The sequence below is a fragment of the Hemiscyllium ocellatum genome, chromosome 2 (assembly GCF_020745735.1).
Source record: "Hemiscyllium ocellatum isolate sHemOce1 chromosome 2, sHemOce1.pat.X.cur, whole genome shotgun sequence".
NCBI lineage: Eukaryota > Metazoa > Chordata > Chondrichthyes > Orectolobiformes > Hemiscylliidae > Hemiscyllium > Hemiscyllium ocellatum.
The window spans coordinates 134,759,233-134,784,218 of record NC_083402.1 but is presented as its reverse complement, the minus strand read 5'-3'; the positions used below and the strand labels follow the sequence as shown (position 1 = coordinate 134,784,218).

General features: G+C 39.9%; 1 protein-coding gene across 1 annotated transcript in view; it reads right to left on the bottom strand.

Annotated features, from left to right (window-relative positions):
- The window catches only part of psip1a (PC4 and SFRS1 interacting protein 1a), a 35,940-nt gene extending 12,729 nt beyond the window's left edge, over nt 1-23,211 (bottom strand). The window contains exons 1-8 of the mRNA XM_060840375.1: nt 22,862-23,211; nt 20,453-20,529; nt 18,812-18,947; nt 12,526-12,660; nt 10,063-10,134; nt 5,712-5,778; nt 3,201-3,279; nt 976-1,219 (exon numbers count right to left, since the gene is read on the bottom strand). Coding sequence (XP_060696358.1) covers nt 976-1,219; nt 3,201-3,279; nt 5,712-5,778; nt 10,063-10,134; nt 12,526-12,660; nt 18,812-18,947; nt 20,453-20,529; nt 22,862-22,933 — 882 coding nt within the window. The 5' untranslated portion in view covers nt 22,934-23,211. The remainder of the gene's footprint in view (nt 1-975; nt 1,220-3,200; nt 3,280-5,711; nt 5,779-10,062; nt 10,135-12,525; nt 12,661-18,811; nt 18,948-20,452; nt 20,530-22,861) is intronic.
- Between the last annotated feature and the right edge of the window lie 1,775 nt (nt 23,212-24,986).

Below are 24,986 nucleotides of genomic sequence, written 5' to 3'. Positions count from 1 at the left end.
CAAAATGTTATATATGAGCAAAAATAAAGAAAAACAAGATAAAGCTGTATTAGAGGAATGCATGTCAAAGTTAATGAAAGTTAGCTTAGGGCTGATGGTGCTAATCTGAAAAAAAAAGTGAGCGAACAACAGCATGATTCTATTGTCTCACAAGGCAGGAATTTCTCCTGCTAAGTGAACAACTGCACAATCCACAAAGATAAACTGTCACGTTCAGCAGCAAGAACAGATCTTGATTCTACAATTAAAGCTGGCAGACAACTGAATGGTTAGAATGATTCTCCTCTTCAGGCTGAAAGCTTGGTGGTGACAATTGCTTTTTTGTAGCAGGAAGTAGGACATCAAGAACTACATCATTAGGTCTTTTAAGGGTAACCACAGAACATGGAATTTTACCATATGCATTTCGTAGCTCTTCATAAATGTAACAATCCATTACAATCTATATGCAACAGCAGCAGTTGTTCTAGGCCACAGTAGAAAACACAGATCAGTTTCTTACACTTGTTTTATTAGATTAGATTCCCTGCAGTGTGGAAATAGGCCCTTCGGCCCAACAAGTTCCTGTTTTGTTTTGGGAAAAGATTCCCAGCTATTGTTTTCAAATTCATTTCCCGACAAAAAACATCCTGCAAGCTAAAATAAACTGTCCCTCCACTGAGCAGAGGTATTAACGTGTGTTAACACATCCATCATTCTTAATGGACTTCAAAAGAACCAACTTCCAAACTGTGCATAATTAATCCATTCCAAATCCATTTCTCTACTCATCAAGAACAGACGTTGGAAAATCAAGTTACCAGAAGTCTAATAGTTCTCTGATTTTCAAACATACTCCAGCAGATCAGAAGAAACATTCGGTAAATAGACATCCCATCAGTCTAACCTGAGGGCTATCTGCCAAAAATAAAACAAGTTCAAGAAAATGAAATCCTATGCTGTTGTCTGTACTTTTAGATGTCAAACAGTGCTTACTCCATCTTCCGGTTCCTCCTCTTCAGACTCTGAAGTTGACTTGGTCTTGGTGCTTCTCCTCCTCTTGGGTTCTGCAAGGTCCTTTTTTCCTTCCTTTTTAACTAGTTCTTTTTTTGGCTTGTCACTCTTTTTATCCTCTTTCTTCTCTTCCTCCTCCTTCACTTTCTTTTGCTCATGTTGTTTCTTTCGTTTTTCTTCCAAGGCTGCCTTCTTCACCTCAGCTTTGTTCATATCATCATTCTCACTGGCAGAACATACAAAACATCAGCTTCATAAAACTCACCCTTCAAAACAAGCAACAGTGGAACTCAGAAACAAAGGTTTTAGCGGACAAGACATCCATTTGATCACAACTTTCAACTCATCCCATTTCCTCTTATCTCTCTCGACTCCATTTAATAAGAGGATCAATTCTTAATCAAAGACAAACATAGAAACTGCTGGAAAAGCTCAGCAGACCTGGTAACATTTGTGCAGAGAAATAAGAGTTGATGTTTTGAGTTGAGTGGCCCTTCCTCTCAGAACTGGAGAATTTTAGCCATTTTGAGAGGATCTAATCTCAATATTAGAGGGATATCAGTAAATAGTAAGGTTGTAAATGTTGGGTGAAATAAAATTTTAAAGGCTGAAGTAAAATTTTAAATTGATAGATTTAAGAGCATCAAGAGATATGGGGCACAGATGGAAACTGCAGCTGAAGTACAGATCAACCATTGTCTAAATGAATGCTAGTAAAGGGGCTTATGCTCGAAACGTCGAATTCTCTATTCCTGAGATGCTGCCTAACCTGCTGTGCTTTGACCAGCAACACATTTGCAGCTAAATGAATGCTAGAACAGCTCAAAAGACTGCTTAGCATTTTTTGATGTTCCCAACAGTGTTGGCTTCTCACAAACAGTATTAACAAGATTGGTGTCAAGGAAATTAATAAAATCTTGAACTAAATTATACAATGTATTATACTAAAAAAATGCTGAAGTTGCACGTCTTTCAGATGAGGTATTGAATCAAAGACCCAAAAGACCTAAAATGGATACAATAAATGTTTCAGCATATTTCATAAGGGAATCTACCCAACACCAGCATAATTTACTTGATGGCAAAGAGGGTAAAATTGTGGATTGTAACACTTCTATCATCAACCTTTCAATTTTGAATAACTAATAGGGCACAAAACAGATTTTCACTCAACCAATGTTAGTCCAATACAGATTCTGAAATTGCAACCTGGCTGCTATGTTCTCTACATTATAAGAATGATCATTCAGGAAAAGTTTTATTCACTGGCTATAAAGTGTTTTGGGTATCCTCAGCTCTTGAAAGGAGCTACCTAAAATTTAAGTATTTCTTTGAAACTGCAGTATTGCTCATAATATATAACTTTCCTAAAAATAAAGCAAAATAATGTCCTCATCCAGCCTTTCAGAGTCAGAGCACAGAAGAGGTTTTTGGACCCAACAAGTCAATGCCAATGTTAACCCCATTTTCCAGGACTTGGCCCAAAGTCTTGAACAGTCAAGTGCTCATCCAACTCCTTTTTAAAAGTTGGGAGGTGTTCTACCTCAACTACCCTCCCAGGCAGATTCCCAACATCCTCAGGGTGAAAAATATTTCCATCAGATTCCCTCTAAACTTCCTGTCCTTCGCATTAAAATTATGCCTTATCATTACTGACCCTACAACTAAAGGGAACAGCTGTTTCATACCCCCTGTCCATGCCACTCGATCTGATAAACCTCAATCAGTTCCCTTCTCAACTTTCTCGAAAGAAAACAACCCAAGCTTATCCATTCTCTCGCCATAACTAAAATGCTCCATCTCTTTCAATATCCTGATGACTCTGCTCTGCACCTCTGCCATTGCAATCACATCTTTTTATAGTGGGGTGACCAGAACTGCACAGTACTCCAGCTTGGCTTAACCAAAGTTTTGCATAATTTTGTATAAACCTCGGTGCTCTAATAATTTACCCCATGATTGATGAGGCAAGTGTTCCATATTCTTTCTTAACTAATTAATATAGCATGCCACCTTCAGGGATCTGTGGACAAGCACTCCAAGATCCTTCTGTTCCTGTGAGCTTCCTCGTGATCTGCCATTCATTCAACACTCCCTACTATTGAGACAGATATTAGATTCAGATCATGCTGAATGATTCAAACAATGCAAAGTTAAGGCTTCGCTGACCCTGAAAGTCTTAAACAATGAATGTTGAACTAGCTAACCTTTCATCGCCTGTGCGTGCAGCCATTATCATGGCTTTAGGTCGCCTTCCTCTAGGTTTTGGAGTCTTCACCTCAACAGCTGCAAGCAGAAAAGCACAGAGAGATGCATAAAGAAGAGATCTTGACAGATGTAGCATTCAAAACACTGCCACATAAAATACTTCAAAGTATACTATTCATATTTGCAAAAACAACCACACGCATCTAAAACTAGCTGCAAATTGCACGTGCGCGCGTGGAAAAAAAAATCAGAGTACAATTCTTTTTTGAAAAGTTGACTTAATCAACAACACTAGAATAAAGTCAGCGACGCATTTAATTCAAAGCCAAGTTAAATCTATCAGACGGATCTCGAGTGATCCTTTTCCCAAATGATGATTTGTGTTAAGTTTCAGGTTGACAAAACATTTGTATTTCTTTTCTGCTGGTTTAAAATTTTAAAACACTTTAACACTAAAATAGATATACAGAGGAACCTCAATTATCTGAAGGACACAGGTGGGGAGTATTTTGTTCAATTAATTGAATTCCGGATAATCAAATGCCAGATAACAGTTTAGCCAAGTCCTGGGACCTTGCGATCTTGACAGATAATCCGATATTCGGAAAATCGAGGTTCCTCTGTACAAATTGAAAATTGTACAAGTCTTACTGGTACTTTAGAATGGTTTACATAAAGTGAATGATATAGTCCCATCAGACAGCCCCTATTTCATCTATACCATGTTTCTCTCAGCTGTATTAAGCATACATGGCCTTAATTGTTGTATTCAAAACTTGCCCACTATTTTAAGAAATGCAAACATGCATCACCACTTCCAAAGCTCAACACAAACTGGCCCGTGACCAAAGACTTAAATTAATTTTTCAACAGCCAGACTTTCCATGTTTTCAGTTTAGATCCAGCAATATGCAATGAAAAAAACTGAATTGCATTTTCATGTCAATCCCTTAAGACAATCTCCATATAAGGACACAACTTCACTCTAGGGGAAAAATATTCTCCACTTTATGAAATATTTCATCCCTTATAAAATAGCAGACATATTGATGATGAGAATAATACCTTTTGCTTCAAATGTCACACTTTGTCAGATGAAAAATAATAATTTATTCAGCCAGGCAGAGGGGGATAGTGGTGAATGGGGCTCATTGCACCATCATTCTGCCTGATTTTAAAAAGTTTTCATAGATTTGTCTCACTTCTTCCAAATTAAAATGACATCATTATGTGAACCCATTTAGGTCCAGGCTATACCTAGACTTTCATGGCGTTCCTGGAAAATTTATTGCGCCAATATTATTTGAGTTCCCTTCTCTGTGTCATCTTCTAATACACTGATGACATACACTGCTGTCATCAACACCTCTCATCTTGAAGTGAAAAGTGATAATATCCACCATCACATCGTGTATTCTTCAATTTCCTCTCTCAATTTTACCACCTTCATTTCCAGGAATTGGCTGTTCACCAATTATCTCTATAAGCCGACTCACTCCCACAGATGGTGAGAAGGGGGTGTGACTTTTTCATACTTGCAAGTTTTCTATCGTGTCACATTCACTCTCACACTATCACCCTTTCACACCAATGCTCTAGATATGCCTGTCTTCTGACTTCAGCCAAGAAACTCAGCCACAAGTTCTACTGCCTAGATTTCCAATCTCACCTAATCCCCCTCAACAATATACTACTCCTTAGTCTCACCTTTCACAGCAACCAGCCTCCACATTCAATGGCAACATCCCGTTCCACTTCCTTCACGCCCATCAACTCAGTGCTTCCCAAACTGTAAGATCCAACATCTGTCTTTTTACCTCCTGTCCCACCATCTGGGATCCTAATACCTTTTCCAGGTGATACAATATTGAAAGAAGTAAAATTAAAACATATTTGATGCTCATAAAACAATCTACTCTATACAAGGGAACCAAATGCAAACTGGGTCATCATTTTGTTGAATACCTCTGCTCAGTCCACAAGTTTGTCCTGAGCTGCTGGTTACTCACCATTCTATTTCTCTGTCTCACTCAGTACTCCGTTCTCAGCCAGCTGCACCATCCCAATAAATCCAAAGGATGTACACATAGGCGTCTTTGCAGCTATCCAGACACCACTGCGCCTTTTGTTTTTAAATATAGGCAGCTGTTACTTGCAATCATTCCATTCATTAAATCAGATCTGTCTTCCATCGAAGACACCTGCCTTCTGTCCTTTTCTCTTCCAATCCTACTCTCCTCACACTTACTTAGAAATTATATCTGTAATGTATTTCAGCCTTCACAAAAGGTCACAGACCTTAAATGTGAATTCTATTTCTCTCCCCTCAGATGATGAGACCTGAGCATTTCCAACAAGTTTTGCTTATATTTAAGATTGCCCCGTTGTTCTGCATTTTGACAATGACATTTCTGCCTTGATTCTGAACTGTAATACACTTCAGCAACATTCAGCCAATTCTGCTTGCGCTCAAACCAGCTTGTCTGGAGGATTGGAAAGAGATTACACACCTTGTTTCTTCCGCTTGGCGCTCTGCTTTTCGGTTTCAGATTCTGAACCAACATCTACTTGGTCAATCTAAATGTAAAAAAGGTTTATACATTTCAGATCAAAGTTAACTCAATTTTAAATAAACCTGTGACCACAATATGTGATGGAAGTGTAACTTAAGTTTCTTTATAATGTACATGCACCATAAAATCAGGGGATTCCAACTATCCAGTGTGCACTGTCCTTTTGAAGAGAGTCTATCGCTGCAATCTCACTTTTATCATGGCTGACCTACTTAGCGTGCACATCCTTGGACACTACAGGCCAATCCACCTATCCTGCACATTTTTGGACTGTGGAGAAAAAACCAGAGCCCCTGGATGAGACCCCGTAGGTACAGGACGCATGTGCAAACTCCACACAATCACCCAAGCCCATGATCAAATCCAAGTTCCTGGTGCCCTGCTAACCACTGAGCCACCATGCCACCCAACTTTGTACAGGAAAATAATCTTGCAGCGCATGCCCAACAATGATAGCCATTTGTGTGAAATGACTTCTGATGTAACCTCTAATGCAGAAGGACTATCAGAATGATCCACAGGTTTTTGTTAAACAAAACCACACATCTTTTCTCTTCCAGAACTCAACGGCAGTCCATGGTAAGGTATGGAACAAAGGCCAGACATGGAGTCATAGAGCTGTACAGCATGGAAACAGACTCCTTGGTCCAATTCATCCATGTGAACCAGATATCCTAAATAAATCTAGTCTAGTTTGCTAGCATTTGGCCCATATCTCTCGAGTCCTTCCTATTCATATAGCCAACCATATGCCTTTTAATACTGTAACTGTGCCTCCTCTACCTCTTCCTCTGGCAGCTCAATGCATACACACACACACCCCCTCTGCCATGGAAAAGTTGCCCTTTAGGTCCCTTTCACATTTTTCCCCTCCTCACCTTAAACCTACGCCCTCTAGATTTGGACTCCCCCAACTCAGGGAGAAGTCCTTACCTATTCACCCTATCCAGGCCCCTCATGAGGTGGCACAGTGGCTCGCACTACTGCCTCACAGCGCCAGGTACCCGGATTCAATTCTAGCCTCGGGCACCTGTCTGTGTGGAGTTTGCACATTCTCCCCTTGTCTATTAGGTTTCTACCGGATGCTCCAGGTTCCTCTCACAATCCAAAAGGTGTACAGGTCAGGTGAACTGGCTATGCTAAATTGTCTATAGTGTTCAGAGATGTGTAGGTTAGGTGCACTACTCAGGAGTAAATGTCAAGTAATAGGGTAGGGGAATGGGTTTGGTGGGATACTCTTTGGAGCATTGGTGTGGACTTGTTGGGCCGAAGGACCTGTTTCCATATTGTAGGGATTCTATGATTTTATAAACCTTCATAAGATCATCCCTCAGCCTCCGACACTCCAGATATCTCTGATCAGGTCCCAGGGATTTATCCAACTTTGTGTTTAAGAATTCCTGCACCAACTAGTCTGTAATATGGACATTTTCCAAGATGTCACTGTTTATTTCCCAACTTCTTTTATCTTCCATATTCTTCTCCACAGTAAACGCAGATGCAATATAGTCATTTAGTATCTCCCCCATACCCTATGGACCCACACATAGGCAGCCTTGCTGATCTTCAAGAGGGCCTATTTTCTTTTGTCCTTAATGTATTTATAGAATCCCTCTGAATTCTCCTTAACCCTATTTGCCAAAACTATCTTTTGCCCTCCTGAATTCCCTCTTTAGTATCCTCTTACTGCTTTCATACATTCCTAGGGATTCACTCGATCCCTGCCGTCAATGCTTCCTTCTTACTCTGGACGAAAAAAACCTCAATTTCTCGAGTCATCCAGCATTCTCTACATGTACCAGCTCTGCCCTTCACCCTAGCAGGAACATACTGCCTCTGGATTCTTGTTATCTCATTTTTGAAGGCTTCCCATTTTCCAGACATCCCTTTACCTGCAAACATCCACCCCATCAACTTTTGAAAGCTCTTGCCTAATACCGCTAAAATTGGCATTCCTCCAATTTGGAACTTTAACTTTCAGATCTGGACTACCTTTTTCCAACACTATTTTAAAACAAAATGAATTACGGTCAGTGGCCCCAGCATGCGCCCCCACTGACACCTCAGTCACTTGACCTGTCTTTTTCCTAAGAGTAGGTCAAATTTCACACCTCCTATAGTCAGTATATTCAAAGACTGAATCATAAAATGTTCTCGTACACACCCAAACTTCCTCTCCATTCAAGCCGTTAACATTATGATAGTCCCAGTCTATGTTTGGAAAGTCAAAATCCCCTACTATAACCATGCTATCATTCTTACAAATAATTGAGATCTCCTTATAAATGTGTTTTTCAATTTCCTGCTGATTTAGGGCGTTCTATAGTACGATCCCAATAAAATCCTTTTTATTTCTCAGTTCCACCCAAATAACTTTTCTAAATGCATTCCCAGGAATATCCTCCAGGAAAAAAAAACAGCCCCTGCTTGATTGGCATATATTCATAAACATTCTCTCCTTCATCCATTGATGCTCAAAGCGGCAATGTGCCCCATCTGCAAGATGGACAAGAGAAATCCATCAAGGCTGTTTGAACATGACCTTCCAAGCTAACAACCATCTAGTAGGACAAGGTCAGCACGCACATAAGAACAGCAACCCCTGCAAGACCCTCTCCAAACCACTCACCATCCTGTCTTGGAAATATATCGGCCATTCCTTCAGCACTGTTGGATCAAAATCCTGGAACTTCCTCCCTAATCACATTGTATGCCGTAGCTAGATGCACAGTCTGCACTGGTTCATGAAAACTGCTCATCACCACCTTCTTAAGGACAACTAGGGAAGGGCAATCAATGTTGTCCCAGTCAGTGATGCCATGTCACACAAGTGATCTTTTTCTTTTAAAAAGTCTACCTCGCCCTTGCCCATTAACTAAGCCTGTACAAATCCTCTTGAAACAAGAGGCTTATGACTTACTCAAAACACACATTTATTTTTATCATTATATTATTTCTCAATATGAAAATATTACATTTGCTTTCTATATCCAAATCACTAGTGTATATTGTGGACAGCTGGGGCCTGTCCTTGCGTATCCCACCCATCACAATGCTTATGTCGGCAGCATGGCTCACACTAAAACTTTAAACTGATATTTGTATCGAGTCACGGTGAGGTTATTACACACCTTTGGATGGGTTGCTACTTAAGTCCTGGGCTCCTCGCCCGCAGATAGGATCAATGCAATTGTTCCACCAAATTCATCAGAGCCTTCACATTCTGCCTTTATAAGAATTTACATAATGCCACTATATATTATTTGGTACAAGGAAGGGTAATATAGGTTGCATGTTGTGAGGAATGAATAATGGAGTTAATAGCTCAATTAGAGCAGTAAGAATTTAAGATATTGAACGGTGGAGAAAACATTGCATGGACCAAATTGCCTCCACCTTCTCAGGTTTCTCACTGGACTCTGACAGAGCGAGGGGAGTTACTAACGTGACCAGGAATGAGCTCAATTGAAGCTTATAAAAGGACAAAGCCCCAGCTTGATATGTTCTCCAACTTTTCCTCATGGCCCCAGGTCCTTTGCTCAAACTGGGAGAGAAGGGAATTGGGGAAGTGATGAATTGATGTTTGTTTCTGGGGACTACTGGGAAAAACAGTGCAAGCGCGATTCTGCCCCTTCTCCAATGCTGATTTTCCTGACTTGAGGAGCACGTGTGAGGCCCTCCCCTAGCACTGCCATTGAGGAGCATTTACTGAGGGGAAAAGCTTTGTTTGAAACAGACCACAATGGAGATCAGCACCCAGGGAAGCAAGGGAACAGAAGGCTACTTCCAGCAGCACGTCAAGATGTGGGCCTGGACACAGAAGCGGCTCTGAAATCAGGATTGATTCAGGGCAAATTCAGGGAGATTTGGGGGCTGTTTGTAAGAGACCGAGCATAGCATCTATTAACAAGCTTAAAAAGTTTATACAAGATCTTCCACCCCATCTACTGATAAGCTGATACCATCAGTGAATGACTGACTATCTTGGACTAGTAGGGACAAACTAAATCCATCTGATGGAAGGCTTGCGCTCAGTCCTGTAATAATTCAGTCTCATGTAAATGGACACCAGAACAGGAGCAACCAATTCATTCGGCACTTAATTCTACATTTTAACATTTGAAGAATTATATACAACAGGTGTGCATGTATGTTTTAACTCAATATCCTGGTCTAACAAGTAAACCTAGATTTAGCTGCAAATACCCAATGCCAGAAGCAATTATCATGTTCATTCTTGAAATGTGTAGACAGAACAGAACTCAAAAATTCCTTTTGTACAAACTACCTTTCTCTTTCTCCCCCTCTTGGCACCTTTCTTTGGAGGCTCCATTACTGCAGCTTTCTTTGCAGAAGTCTCCTATTTTAGAAAAAAAATTAAAACATCAAAATGGACTGAAAGACCAGCTCTCTTGTGTAGCAAATAAGAAAAACACGAATCAAGGTTCAGGTGCACATTCTTGAATGTATAAATAAACCTAAAGCTAGGCAGTCAAGGTAATTACTTCAAGCAAAAGATCACTGTGCATTTGCAGGGGTGCTACAGAGGCCACTGCATATTCTAGAATCGACTCAATACAAATTAAATGCACCCCAGCAAAGATCGTGCTGTCTCAAATGCAATGGTAGAAAGCAAAAAATTGTACTAAGAATGCACTTAAAGGAACGGGAGAAGGGTTTTTCATTCCACCTTAAACAGCACAGAGAGATATCAAGCAGCAGAATCTTAGAGTCAAAACAATGCACAAGGTCACTTAATAATGGTAAAAGGATGGCAATTACAGATCCCACCATAGCACCCTACAGACTGCATGGATACAGCCTCATTTGGGAGTTGTACAAAGAAATCTTATCAGCCTTTAAAAGTTAATAATGTCTCAGTCTTCTGTGGTTATTTTTCATTACTATCAGTTGAAGTCTCGATAAAAGTGGAATGTGCAAAAACTAATTTGACAGTGAGATAAGGACATGAAAGACATCAACAAACCTGAGGATATAGCCCAAGGAGACAAAAATAAACATGGCAGATGAAATTTGATACAATAGTGTAACGTAAGAAGCAAAATACTTCCTCCTCCTGAGGACTCTGTTGTGTGCTGCTATCCATATCTTCTGAAGTACTTTGGGACTTAACATGGTCTAGTTTGATAGAGAGTACCTACATTCTAGTATAACAAGGAGAGTCTTGGAGAGTAAACGAGATACAGTTTATTGCATCTCTGCAACTACATATTATAATATGATCCACGTGACTACAAAGACTATCAGAAAATCCAGTCTTAGGCCCAACTCTCAGGAGATTCTACTTTATTTGACCACCAACTTTTTTATGCCATCATGACAATGATGAAGCTTATTGAAATCAATGAAGCATTAGCCCATTCAGACCTGTAACCAATAGGTGCCACTTGAGATGTTCTCTAGGATGACTTATGGTTTTCAGAGGCTACATTTTATTCTCAGCAACTCGTTTACCAGGTATTTAATTCATGGAGTTTCTATACGTGTTGACATGTGTGGAACTTGTATTCTCACAGAATCAGAATTAGAGGAATTCAACAAGCTAGCAAATGCTTTTCTAGAAATATTATCTGAAGTCACAGACAAACACCTGCATTTTCGTCGGCATCTCAAGTAGCTGACACTAGGCAAGATGTTTTAAAATCTAACGAATGTAAATCTTTACAAAATAAAATTTTGTATTTAATTATCCAACTATGGTTGAAAGAATGAGTAAGATTACAAAGAAAATTCAATGATTTTTAGGATCATGCAGGATCACCTATCTGCAAGTATAGTTACTTAAATGTTCGACTGTGGGAAGACAGTTTGAGAAGGCTACTACAAAATCAAGTAGGATTCATGGCTTTATTATAAAGATTTAGGATGATAAATGAATAAATCATGCGAAGTCTACAAAAATGATAGATTGGGCCCCAGTTGGCATCCTCCATTCACTTCTGAGCTCCACAAATTAGGAAATTGTCAAAAATTTCTTGAGATGTTGGAGAGTTTTAATAGAATGATACTAAAGATTCGTAACTTCAGTTACAGGGTGAAACTAAATCTGGGGTTGCTCTCTGAAGCCAGAGATTAAGGGGAAAGTCAATTGAGACTTTGTAAAGAGTAAATAAATTGTTTGAAGTAGTACAAAAGGTAAGTGACCACAGAACACAGATTTACAGTTTCCAGCAAAAAATGATATGAAAATTCTGTAAGAACTGAAAGGGTGATTAAGATGGATTCAATAGTAATGTTCAAGGTTAAATTGAATAAATTGTTCAGGGGAAACATTGCGGGTCTACAAGACGACAGTTTTCAAGTCTTTTGTGCTATATTGCTTTATGGTACTGCGTTTTCTAAATCCTTTCAAAGTATTAAATTATATTGGTCATGCACTGAAAATATTCCTGTGAATTTTTCCTCTTGACATTTCCCTACATTTGAAAATCTTATTTGAGTTGGGGTCAATTTTTGTCTGATTATACTCCTTCGAAAAATTTGGCAAGTTTTTTTATTCCAAAGACACTATATAAACCAAGGCATTTTGACGAATATTAGAAGTGAAAACATTCAAGGTTACAGAGAGCTAGGTCTATGATGCATGTGTGGAAACAGAGCTGAGCACGTGTTAACCAGGTCAAAGGCAGCAAGAATAGAAACCCAAATATTTTTTACTTGATTCTTTAATTCACATTACTAAGTAAGGCTGTCGCATACAATGATCATGCAAAGATTATATCTTACTCACATCATCACTATGCTTGTCAAACTCTGGTGAACTTGCAGCATCAGACTCCTCTTTACCCAGATTTGAGCCACCCGTTTCCTTCCCCTCTTCAGCATCTTTATCAGTTGACAACTTGCGAGCTCGTTTATTAGAACCCTAGGATGTCCAAATATTGTAAGTGGCTAATGAACATGGCAAAACAGCTTCAATCACCACCCACCCTCATTCCATTGAATGTTATAAATTACAAAGTATTGACAGATACTGCTGAATTGTGGACCAATGCTGGACTCCTCTGATTACTCAATGACCAGTGAGCCAAAAGATCAAGACCAATGTAAAGTTTTAATTTCAATGCGTTGTGTAAACAAAAACAAAGCACTTTGCTGTGGTGCCTGTGTGTGTGAGATAAACCAGCAAATTACTGTCCAAGTTCACATGAAGATTCCCAACTTGGGAGAAAGTGCTCAACTGTTGCCAGCATTTTATAAGAAAAAGCATGCTTAAAACAACAAGAATATGGTGAAACAATAAATTACATTAAACGGTATCTATTAAGCTACAATAAATATATTTACCCAGGCTTAATGCATAAAATACTATACTATTGCTCAGAATATCCATTATATGTTTCTAATTCCGCAATTCAAGGTAATGTAGGCTTTGAAGTCAAGTATTACTCAACAGACAAGAAATTAATTCTGTTCGGTCACTTTAATTTTCAAGATAGTAATTTACATAACTACAGCAAGGAAGTTAAGAATTAATGAACAATTGATCCTAACTACAATTTAGCATAATTGTAAAGTATTATGGGAGGGAAGAGAAAGAAATTAAGGGAATATAATAAGATTTAATTCAGACTTGCATTGCATGCACACAAATGCACAAAGCACAGCAAATCAGGTTGGCAGTCACAAACAGGCAAGTGGGCATGTTATAATGATAATGAAGACCTGTCTCCAAAAAAATGGCAAGTCTGATTACTAAATATTCCTGGATGTGCAATTCATGTAGATTTTATTGAATCTTTTATTGAAAGCATTTTTGAGGTCATCAGCAAAGTTGGAGCCCAGGAAATAAAAGAGAAAAGCAGTAAGGTTATGAAATTGAATGTCAAGGGACAATGGTTAGATTCTGTCTTGTTGGAAATAGCCGTTGCCTGGCATTTACATGGCATAAATGCTCCTTGCCATTTTCATCCCAAACCTTGCTGCATGGGTTACTTCAGTACCTAATGAATCATATGTGGTACTGAGTATTACACAATCATTGATGAACAACCCCATGCCTGACCTGAAAGCAAAGCAGGCTAAAAAGTGAACTGGCAAATTAGATTAAGGAAGAGAGCAACAAAAATGCATCAACAAATGTTTAAAGGAATAATTCAGAATACACAGAATAGACGCATTCCAAAGTTGAAGAAAAATTCCAAGGGAATAACTATATTCCATGGTCAACCAAGGTCAAAATAGTATCAAACTTAAAGAAAAAGGATACACAGCAAACCTTTCATCAACCAGGGACATGTGTGTCAGGTGATCAAATAATCAAGAGGTCCACATAGTCAATGTAGAAACACAGACTAAGTAATAGAAACGTAATGTCATGGGGTACACACATCACTGTTATACTTGATTTACAGCAATCACTTAAATAATAATGCAATTTTGCCTTAAATAAAAATTACTGATGGAGACCTTCTCACTTGCACCCTCAACTGACTACTCAGGCATGGCAGTAGGTTGCAGTACTTGAGGAGAAACTGACTCGAAGTTGAATCAATGGTTCATATTTTGCGTGGCCATTCGACGGAACAAGTATATTACACTGAGGTAAATAATTTTAACAACTATAACAATTGGACAGAATGATACTTTGCAACACCCTAGGGGTTACCACTGACCAGAAAGTGAACTGGACTAGCCAGTTAAATACTCTCAGTCGAATCCCTCAAACTCAGCACCGCCTTCCTAACCTGCAATCCTCTTCCTGACCTCTCCGTCCCCACCCCACTCTGGCCTATCACCCTCACCTTGACCTCCTTCCACCTATCGCATCTCCATCGCCCCTCCCCCAAGTCCCTCCCCCCTACCTTTTATCTTAGCCTGCCGGACATACTTTCCTCATTCCTGATGAAGGGCTTATGCCTGAAACGTCGAATTTCATGTTCCTTGGATGCTGCCTGACCTGCTGCGCTTTTCCAGCAACACATTTTTAGCCAGTTAAATACAGTACTTCAGGTATATAATATTTGTCAGTTTACTGTATTGGTTCATAAGATGCCGGTTAAAACAAAGTTTGCCGTAATTGCACAAAAATGGGTAGCAAACCAGAAGTTTGGACAGAATAATAAAATCAGCAAGGAATGACAAAGATTAATAAGGAAGAAAAATTGGTATGAGAAAGCTAGTTAGGAATATAAAAATAGAATGCAAGAGTTACCATTAACTCTTTTTAAAGTATTTATAAAGTAAGTACTAGTCATAAAAAGTGTATGTGGAGAATTAGAAATGGAAAATAAGAGACTGGGAGATGAATGGAACAGTTTTTTTGCATTAGATTTCATTGTAAAGGATACAAATAACATTCCAGAAATAGCAGTAAATTCAGAAATGGGAGGGAGAGGCTCAGTAAAATTATGGCTACCAGAGAAGTGGTCCTGAATAAACTACTGGCCTACGGGCTGACATGTATTGATGAATTTCATCTTGGGGTCTTAAAAAGTAGCAAGAGAGGTAGTTGATGCACTGAGTTTTAACTATCCAAAACTCCCTAGATTCTGAGAAGGTTCCATTAGATCAGAACATAGCAAAGCTAACAAGTTTTCACATTATATATTAATGATCTGGATGAAAAGACTGGGGACATTCTAGCGAAGTTTGCCGATGATACGAAGTTAGGTGGACAGGCAGGTAGTACTGAGGAAGTGGGGAGGCTGCAGAAGGATCTAGACAGTTTGGGAGAGTGGTCCAGGCTGATGGAATTCAACATGAGCAAATGCGAGGTTTTGCACTTTGGAAAAAAAATAAAAGCATAGACTACTTTCTAAACGGTAAGAAAATTCGTAAAGCCAAAGTACAAATGGATCTGGGAGTGCTAGTCGAGGATTCTCTAAAGGTAAACATGCAGGTTGAGTCCGTGATTAAGAAAGCGAATGCAATGTTGTCATTTATCTCAAGAGGGTTGGAATATAAAAGCACCGTTGTGCTACTGAGACTTTATAAAGCTCTGGTTAGGTCCCATTTGGAGTACTGTGTCCAGTTTTGGTCCCCACACCTCAGGAAGGACATTCTGGCACTGGAATGTGTCCAGCGGAGATTCACACGGATGATCCCTGGAATGGTTGGTCTAACATACGAGGAACGGCTGAGGATCCTGGGATTGTATTCACTGGAGTAAAAGAGTAAGGGGAGAATTCATAGAAACTTACAAGATAATACATGGCTTGGAAAGAGTGGACGCTAGGAAATTGTTTCCGTTAGGCGAGGAGACTAGGACCCGTGGACACAGCCTTGGAATTAGGGGAGAGGGTCAATTCAGAACAGAAATGAGGAGACATTTCTTCAGCCAGAGAGTGGTGGGCCTGTGGAATTCATTGCCGCAGAGTGCAGTGGAGGCCGGGACGCTAAATGTCTTCATGGCAGAGATTGATAAATTCTTGATGTCACAAGGAATTAAAGGCTACGAGGAGAATGCTGGTAAGTGGAGTTGAAATGCCCATCAGCCATGACTGAATGGTGGAGTGGACTCGATGGGCCGAATGGCCTTACTTCCACTCCTGTGTCTTATGGTCTCAAGTTTATTCAAGACGTAAGGAGGGGCAGAAAGCAGAACACCACAAACCAGTTAACTTAATTTCTTTCACAAGGAAAATATTAGAAGCTACAGGGTGGCGCAAAAATAGATGGGAAGGCAAGTGATAAGGATGGCACAAAGAGTCTGCAGAGAGATATAGAAAGGCTAAGCAAGTGAGCAAAAACTTGGCAGATGAAATATAATGTGGGAAAATGTGAGGTTGTGCACTTTGGCAGAAACAATAGAGGCTGAACATTATTTAAATGGAGAATATGCTTCAGTTTTCTGCAGTTTGAGGTATTTGGGAGTCTTCCACCATTAAGCACAAAAAAAGAGAAAGTGAGGACTGCAGATGCTGGAGATCAGAGCTGAAAATGTGTTGCTGGAAAAGCACAGCAGGTCAGGCAGCATCCAAGGAGCAGGAGAATCAACGTTTCGGGCATGAGCCCTTCTTCAGGAAGGGCTCATGCCCGAAACGTTGATTCTCCTGCTCCTTGGATGCTGCCTGACCTGCAGCGCTTTTCCAGCAACACATTTTCTGCACTAAGCACAAAAAGCCAGCATTCAAATTCAGCCGGTAATAAAGGCGGCAAATGGGACGCTGGCCTTTATTTTGAAGGGAATGGAGAATAAAAATAATAAAGTCCTGCTAAACCTATACAAAACAGTAGTTAGATCACACCTGGAACATTGGCAACAGTTTTGGTCCCACTATCTAAGCAAAGTTAGACTGGCATTGGAAACAGTCCAGAGTCCACTGGATTGATCCCAGGTATGAAGGATTGTCTTATAAGCAGAAGACTGGCGTTTGAATCTACATTCAGTGGAGTTTAGAACAACAAGAGGCTACCATACAGAAACATACAATATTCTTCAGGGTCTTACATATGCAGAGAGGTTGTTTCCTCTCAGTGGTAGACTAGGACAGAGCAGAATCTCAAGAGAAAAAGGTCAACGAGGAGAGAGAGGAGGAGGAATTCCTTCTCTCAGAGGGTAGTGAATCTGAGAAATTCTTTACCTCAGAAGCTGTGGAGGCTGATTCATTAAAAATATTAAAAGGTTGAGATAGCAATTTTAATTAGTAGGGGAATTAATAATCTTCGGGAAGGCAGGAAAGTGGTGTTGAGGACTACCTGATCAGTCATTGAATTGTAAGCAGACCCAATCTGAATTGCTTACTTCTGCACCTACATGTTCTGGCACATACACAAGTTTAGACAATTTGACAAAGTCAACGTAGTTTAATAAAATATTTAACCAATCTACTGGAGTATGTTAAGGAAGTTAACTGTTGTGAATAACAGGGAAGTGGTGGATGTATCATACTTAAATTTCCAAAAGGCACTTAAAATTGCCTCATCAAAATTTATTGCAGAAAATAAAAGCTCAGAGTAGGGCTGGCATATTGGCATGGTTAGAAGATTGGTTGGCAAACATGAAGCAAACAGTCAGCATGAATTAGTCTTTTTCAGATTGGCAGAAGAGAACAAGTGGTATGCCACAAGAATCAGTGCTGTGACCTCAGCTGTTTATCACTTATACAAATGGTTTGGATGTAAGTACCAAAGGCTTGGTTGCGAAATTTGCTGACAACAGAAAGATAGGTAGGACAATAAGGAGGCTAAAGAAAAAAATATAGATAGTTTACATTCGTGTCTGTCCATGTATGTGCACAGAAATATCAGTTAAGCTGTGGCATAACATGGAAAAAGGTGAGACTGTCCATTTTGGCAGGATGAATAAAACATTGCCTAAATGGAGAAGAGATTGTAGAGTCGCAATGTAAAAGGACCTGCATGTCTTACTGCATGAATTACAAAAGGCTTATACGCAATTACTGCAAAAAGAATTAAGTACAGAATTAAGAAGACCACACTCCAATAATAGAGGGCACTGGTAAGAAGTCACATGTGATGTACAGAATTGATCCCCTTATTTAAGGAAGAATGTAAATCTACAAGGAGCAGTTCAAAGAACATTGACTAGATGAGTATCTGGAATTTGTAAGTCATCTTTTGAGAACAGGCTGGACAGAGTGGTATTAACCAAAGATCAGAAAAGTTAACAGGGACTTGACTGTAGCACAAGATCCTGAGGGGTCTTGACAGAGCAGATGGGAAGAGGATGTTTACTCTTTGGAAAGTTTTGGAGGGGGCAGGACATGTTTCAAAGACAGCATGCCCATTTAAAACAGACAAAACAGTTTTTTTTGATCAGAGTCCCAAGTCTTTGGAACTCTCTTCCCAAGAAAACGCTGGAAACAGAACCTTTGAATATTCCTAAGGTAGAGGCAGATAGATTTTTGTTAAGTGAGAGGGTAAAAGGTCAGTGGGGGAATATAGATTGTAGCCAATGAGATTATCTCCTCGTTCATGTGTCAGACTGGGTTGACCATTCACTCAGAATATTCTTACGCTGTAACTCAAATGGCATACTTTGATAAAAGCAAGCTTCGTCAAGCCTATCTCCTGTTGCTTGTTCTTATATTTTATAACATTGCTAAACTCACTTGTCCAAGAAATTTAACCGTTGGGTTATTTTCAACTTCCCACAGTCCCTCGTTGAAACCTTTTCTCTTGTTGGGCTTCCCATACTTTTCCTTGTTTTCTTCATATGGATAAATGTCTCGTGGACCCAGGTAGGCACTAAAAAGATTTTGAAAAGTTAAGCTTCACTTCAACAATCTGTAGGTCAGAGATACATCTTCTACAAGTACCTGCGGTTCAACCACTGAACCACAGTTCTGTAACTGCAAAACTACCTTTATACTGATATAAAACTGTACAACATGAAATTCACAAATGACAAGGAATTGTAGGCAACTAGTTATTCCCACATACATATCCTATGACTGTTCTCGTTTTAAAAGATTGGGGAGTCACCAGTGGCTAAGCAGTAGAACTCCCACTTCAGGATCAGAAAGTGGTGGGTTCAAACTCCAGACTTGACCGAAAGTGTATCACATTTTGTATAAGGCATTAATTTAAACTTATATGGCCCTCTCATAAGCATAAAAGACCCAGCACTGCTAATCAAAGACAACCATGGGGCTATCCTTATCATTCTTGCATTAGTATAGCCAGTTTTCTGATACTCACTCATCTTAACAGTACTTCATTAGCTGTAAAGCAACTCTGATGTCTGAAAAGCACCAAATTAAAGGTTTTAAACCTTTCTTTCTTTACCAATTCATCGGTATTGGAGTACAAATGCTTCTCACAGCCTTGGATCACCTTTATTAAATGTTACAACAACTAAACTGCCTATCTGCCATGAACAGAAAAGTCTCTAACTATTCAGTAATAAATATTTCCACTAAGACTTAAAAAAGCTAAACAAAGTTAATCAGGGGGTACTGTGAAATGTGTACAAAAGATTTATTTTAGATTTAAAAAAAAGATTAGGAACCTACATTTATATTAGCATCTTTCATAACATCAGCAAATTCACTCAAGGGGGTAGAGAGAAGTTCAGTTTAATGTCTCAACCCACAGACAGCACAACAAGTATCATCCTAGATGATGTACTAAATCACTTGTGTCATCATATCGTTGTTACTTGAGCAAAGGTTGATGTGAAGCATTTGGTTTTACGGAAAACACCAAGCTTAACAATAAAGATACATCCATGTGTAAAGCAAGGTGATTAATTTCCCTCTTAGACAATAGACAATAGGTGCAAGAGTAGGCCTTTCTGCCCTTCGAGCCTGCACCACCATTCAATATGATCATGGCTGATCATTCTTAATCAGTATCCTCTTCCTGCCTTATCTCCATAACCCTTGATTCCACTATCCTTGAGAGCTCGATCCAACTCTTTCTTAAATGAATCCAGAGACTGGGCCTCCACTGCCCTCTGGGGCAGAGCATTCCACACAGCCACCACTCTTTGGGTGAAGAAGTTTCTCCTCACCTGTCCTAGATGGTCTACCCCATATTTTTAAGCTGTGTCCTCTGGTTCGGCACTCACCCATTAGCGGAAACATGTTTCCTGCCTCCAGAGTGTCCAATCCTTTAATAATCTTATATGTCTCAATCAGATCCCCTCTCAGTCTTCTAAACTCTTAAATCCATATGTTGCTGTGAATGCTGCCCCGACAGTAAAGATTTCAAAACAATTTCTGTAAACAATTTCAAGAGTCATTACTTACGTCTCATGAGTTCCAAAGAAGAAAATGGGATATTTATTTGTTGAAGACTTTACTGCGCCGTCGGCAAAATCATCAATCTGAAGGAACAATAGGCATTTTCCTTAAATATCATTTCACAAACTGTTATCATTGATGTCTCACATTATTTTATCACAAACTTGTTACTCGAATGTTTGATGCAACTCAAAAAGTGCTTTATCCACAAGCACTTAAAGGAAAAGAAACAAAATAACTATGCAAGAATTACAGATCAGATATTTCTGAGCCAGTCATGAGTTTTTTAGCCCTGATTGCAATTGGACATTTATGGAATAAGATTCCCCTCCCAATATCAATTCTCAAAAATTCCCAAGCTCAAATATTTTAATCTCCAAGGAATAAGTATTTCAATGCCACAAAGGAAGGAACTATTAACACAGAAAAACAGAATAAAAAGTTATCTTTAAGATTGCTGGACATCAACTGGAGCCAGAAAAAAATTACTTTTTCTTGTTGTAAGTTCCAAGTCCAAAATGGTTAGAGACTTGCAAGAGACCTTTTTTGAGAAATAGGCATCACCAACATGGCCTTTACTGGTGGGCCTTTTAGTCTTTGAACTGGTACAGTACATATAGCGAAGATAGGGAGTTCCAGGAGTTTCACCTAGTGACGATGAACGAATAGCAATGCATGTCCAAATCTAGATAGTGTGCAACTTGGAGATGATGGTATACCAAGCAAACACTGCCCTTGCCTTTTTGGATGGTGGATGACTCAGGTTTAAGAGGCATCAAAATATATTTTTTAAATCCAGAATAAATCAGACTGAAATTAGAGTATATTTTGCAGGGGACATGTTTCTGGGGCATCACTAAGTTTGTAAAGTTTAATACACATAATTTCTAAAGTCTGAAGTAACTAGTAGGTCCCAGTTCAGGATACTTTGGGACAAAAGATTATACAGCAAATAGTATATGGTGAAAGTAATGTTACCATTGGTTAAGCAGAACAGAAGTCATCTTTTTGGGAATTAGGGAATGCAATTTAAAATTCTCAGATCTGCCAATGAAAGAGAATTAACCTTCAGTACATGCTAAGCTCTTCAATCAATATTGTTAAACAATACTCAACAAACCCACAATATTTTATCGTTCTTTGTGTCCTCAATTCCTAAACTGTTACACAACAGTACATTTGCACTCATTAATTCAATACACATCCATCGTTAGGACTAGTTATCAGTATTTTTGTATGTGATGCCACCTGCTAAACTCTTTAAAGTGGAATTGAAGCAACATGGTACTGTGCCCAGTTCTGATCGCCCTGTTATATGAAGGTTATTATTAAGCTGGAGAAGGTTCATAAAAGATTTACTAGGATGTTGGTGGGAAGGCAGGGCTTGAGTTACAAGGAGAGGCTGGAACTTTTTTTTCAGTGAAGCGTAGGAGATTGAGAGGTACGGATAGGGTGAATGGCAGGTGTCTTTCCCCTAGGGTGGAGGGTTTTAAGACTGGGGCATACTTTTAAAGGTGAGAGGAGAAAGATTTAAAAAGACATGAGCGGCAACCTTTCTTGTACACAGCATGGGTGATGAGTGAAATGAACTTCCAGAGATGGTGGATGCAGGTATAGTTATAATGTTTTAAAAAAAACATATGGATAAGTACACGAATAAGAAATATTTGCAGGGATATGGACCAAGTGGGATTAGTTTAGTTTGGGATTATGGTCAGCATGGACTAGTTGGACCAAAGGGTCTGTTTCGGTGCTGTATGATGTGGTACCATAAAAAGTAACATATTTCACAGGAACAGTTTTGATTATCTTGATATTCCTGCGACAAGAATAGGTGAATCAAAAGACGGATACAGTAACCTCGATGTTCTAAAGTAACAGCGTTCAGGAAGTATACAAAAGGAACGTTAAACAAAGAATGGTTTATTAGATTAATAAGTATTATTGCTTTTGCACCGTGGCTTCTAATTTTTTTCAGGACACACAAGTGGCCGATGGTTTGGACAAATGGAAAGAGCAATTTCAACATTTAATATTTAAACTGTAGCATAGCAAGTTAACCAGACTCCACGTGCCGACCTGAGATTTTCATGTATTCCAGCACCCCGCCTCCCTCCTCACTAGTGTCTGACACTCAGCAAGCGTGTACTGGGTCTGAGCAAGATACGTCCACTGTGAAACTGTCTTTAAAAAGTCTGCAACTCTCACAAATGAACTCTCGCCCTCCTCCCCACCCCCCGAAAGGTTTGCTTCTGACCGTGCATCCGAGTGGCTCACATAAAGAGGCTGGTTTAAGAAACCCGACCGTTCAGCTTTTATTGCGAAAAAAATAAAAATGGTTTTGAACAGTGCGATGCCACAGGCCACCCCAGGATTTGCATTTCGCCTGCATCCCGTATGTATGCACCCACTCACCCTGGCAGGCCAGTGAGGGTAACCCTTCATCTTGGCGAAAATCAACTCCCCGGCTTTATACTCGCGAGCCATGGCCTCTTCGGGTTTGGGGGGGGGGGGGGTGGAGAAAAAAAAAGGACAGGAATGGAACTGGGAGTTCACACCGCCAACCTGCACTGCTGCAGCGAAAGGCCGCGGCCGCTTCTTGTTATTGTTCTTGCTGCTGCTGCTGCTGGCGGCAACGGATAAAGAGCGTGCTCTTCCCGGGGACGTTCTAATCGCGAGCGGTTCCACGGCGCGTGCTCAGCTCTCGGCCCGCTGCTGGGGACCTGCAGCTGGCTGCTAAGCGCGCTCCAACTGCCGTCGAATCTCTGTGTACGCGCGCGCTCACACACACACACACACACACTCTCTCTCCCGCGCTGTCCCCGTAGCGACTGCACCATCGGCGACAAAGCTGAAGGGGGGGAAAGGAACCCTGGCTCACTTCGCCTCCCCAAATCGGTGTACTTCTTCGAGGAAAGAAGTGTCAGGTCAAACGCGGCACACGTTTCGAGGATAAAGGGAACGAGTAAGTGCTTGAGAGGGGCGGACAGTTTTCCGCCAGGCGATTCATTTATGTTTCTGCCTCCCCCCCCCCCCCCCCCTCCGTGACATGGTATTCCCATCAATGGCTATTTAAAAATAATATAGCTCCTGTTTTGGGACTTTTACATGAATGGACTCGAACTTCTTTGGATAATTACCGATGAGAACGACAATTTAATCCATATCGTCAATCAGCCAGAAAGATTCAGCGCTGTTGCTCCTTTTTGAACAGTGTTCAGGAAGTTTCTGTCCCAAACTCAGTACTCATTTGAAAAGCCCATTCCTAAATCTGTTCACACTCCACTTCAAGAAAAAAAACTCAGATTAATCCCAGTTACCGTTTACTAGCTTTGTCCTGCGATCCCTTGAGTTATTAGAAGGGGTGTCGAAGTCCAAATCCAATGCAGTTCTGCACTGTTTGAGTTGCTATCTTATGGATGAATCAAATTGCCAGCTTCCCTGGGGGAAAAATAGTCCCAGGGCAATATTGGATAATAAAAAGAGCGTGGGAGTTTTCTTCTGCAGTTTGGTCAATATTTACTCCAAAACAATCAAAACAGATTGGACACTATGTGAGGCCAGGCTTTGGGTTAAATGCCTGCTGCACTTTCTGTATTCCAACAGTGACTGCTCTCCAATTGTTCTTCTTGGGTTGAATCAATGTAAATCTCATAGCAGATTTCAGGTTGACATTTTTGGATTTAAAGTGCAAACATGCCAGAGAGTTCTAGTTTGTAGGGTGCAAGTGGTTTGGGTGCCACCTCTCCATATCATTGGTCCGAGTCGGGATTAGGTTGACCCTACTCTTTAGTTCCTTCACAAGGTTTTAAAGGTTGTGTCTATACAATGTGGTGCAATTGATTATGTCTGCAAAATACAAGGGAGTTTTGCAATGATTTACCTTAGTACTACAATGGAAGACTTACAGAATTTGGTTTGTTTGAAGGGTCCTGAGAAGAAATGTTAAAATGGTAGACTTTTGTGGATTTGGCCAAAATTGTCATCTGTAAAATTAAGTCTTCTGTAAATCACTGGTCAGGATCTCTTTAGTGATGGACAAATTCTCGATTGGTTGATTTATTGTTGTCACATATACTGAGATATAGTGAAAAGCGTTGTTTTGCTTGCTGTACAGGCAGATTGTACCATTCAAAGTGCATAAAGATAGTGGAACACAGTGCAGAATATAGTGTTATAACCGCAGAGAAGGTGTAGAGAGACAAATCAGAATTAACATTTGAGAGGTCCATTCAAAAGCCTGATAACAGTCAGGAAGAAGCTGTTCTTGAATCTGCTTGTACATTTTCAAACTTTTATATCTTCTGCCCAATGGAAGAGGGTAGAAGGGAATATAAACCACGGATTATATTGGTTGCTTTCCTGAGGTAGCGGGAAGTATGTATGGAATCAATGGAAAGAAGGCTGATTTGTGTGATGGACTGGGCTGTGTTCACAAGTCTTTGTAAGTCTTGGGAAGAGCAGTTGACAAATCACGTTGTGATGCATCCATATAGAATGCTTTCTATGGTACATCTATAAGAATTGGTAAGAGTCCTCG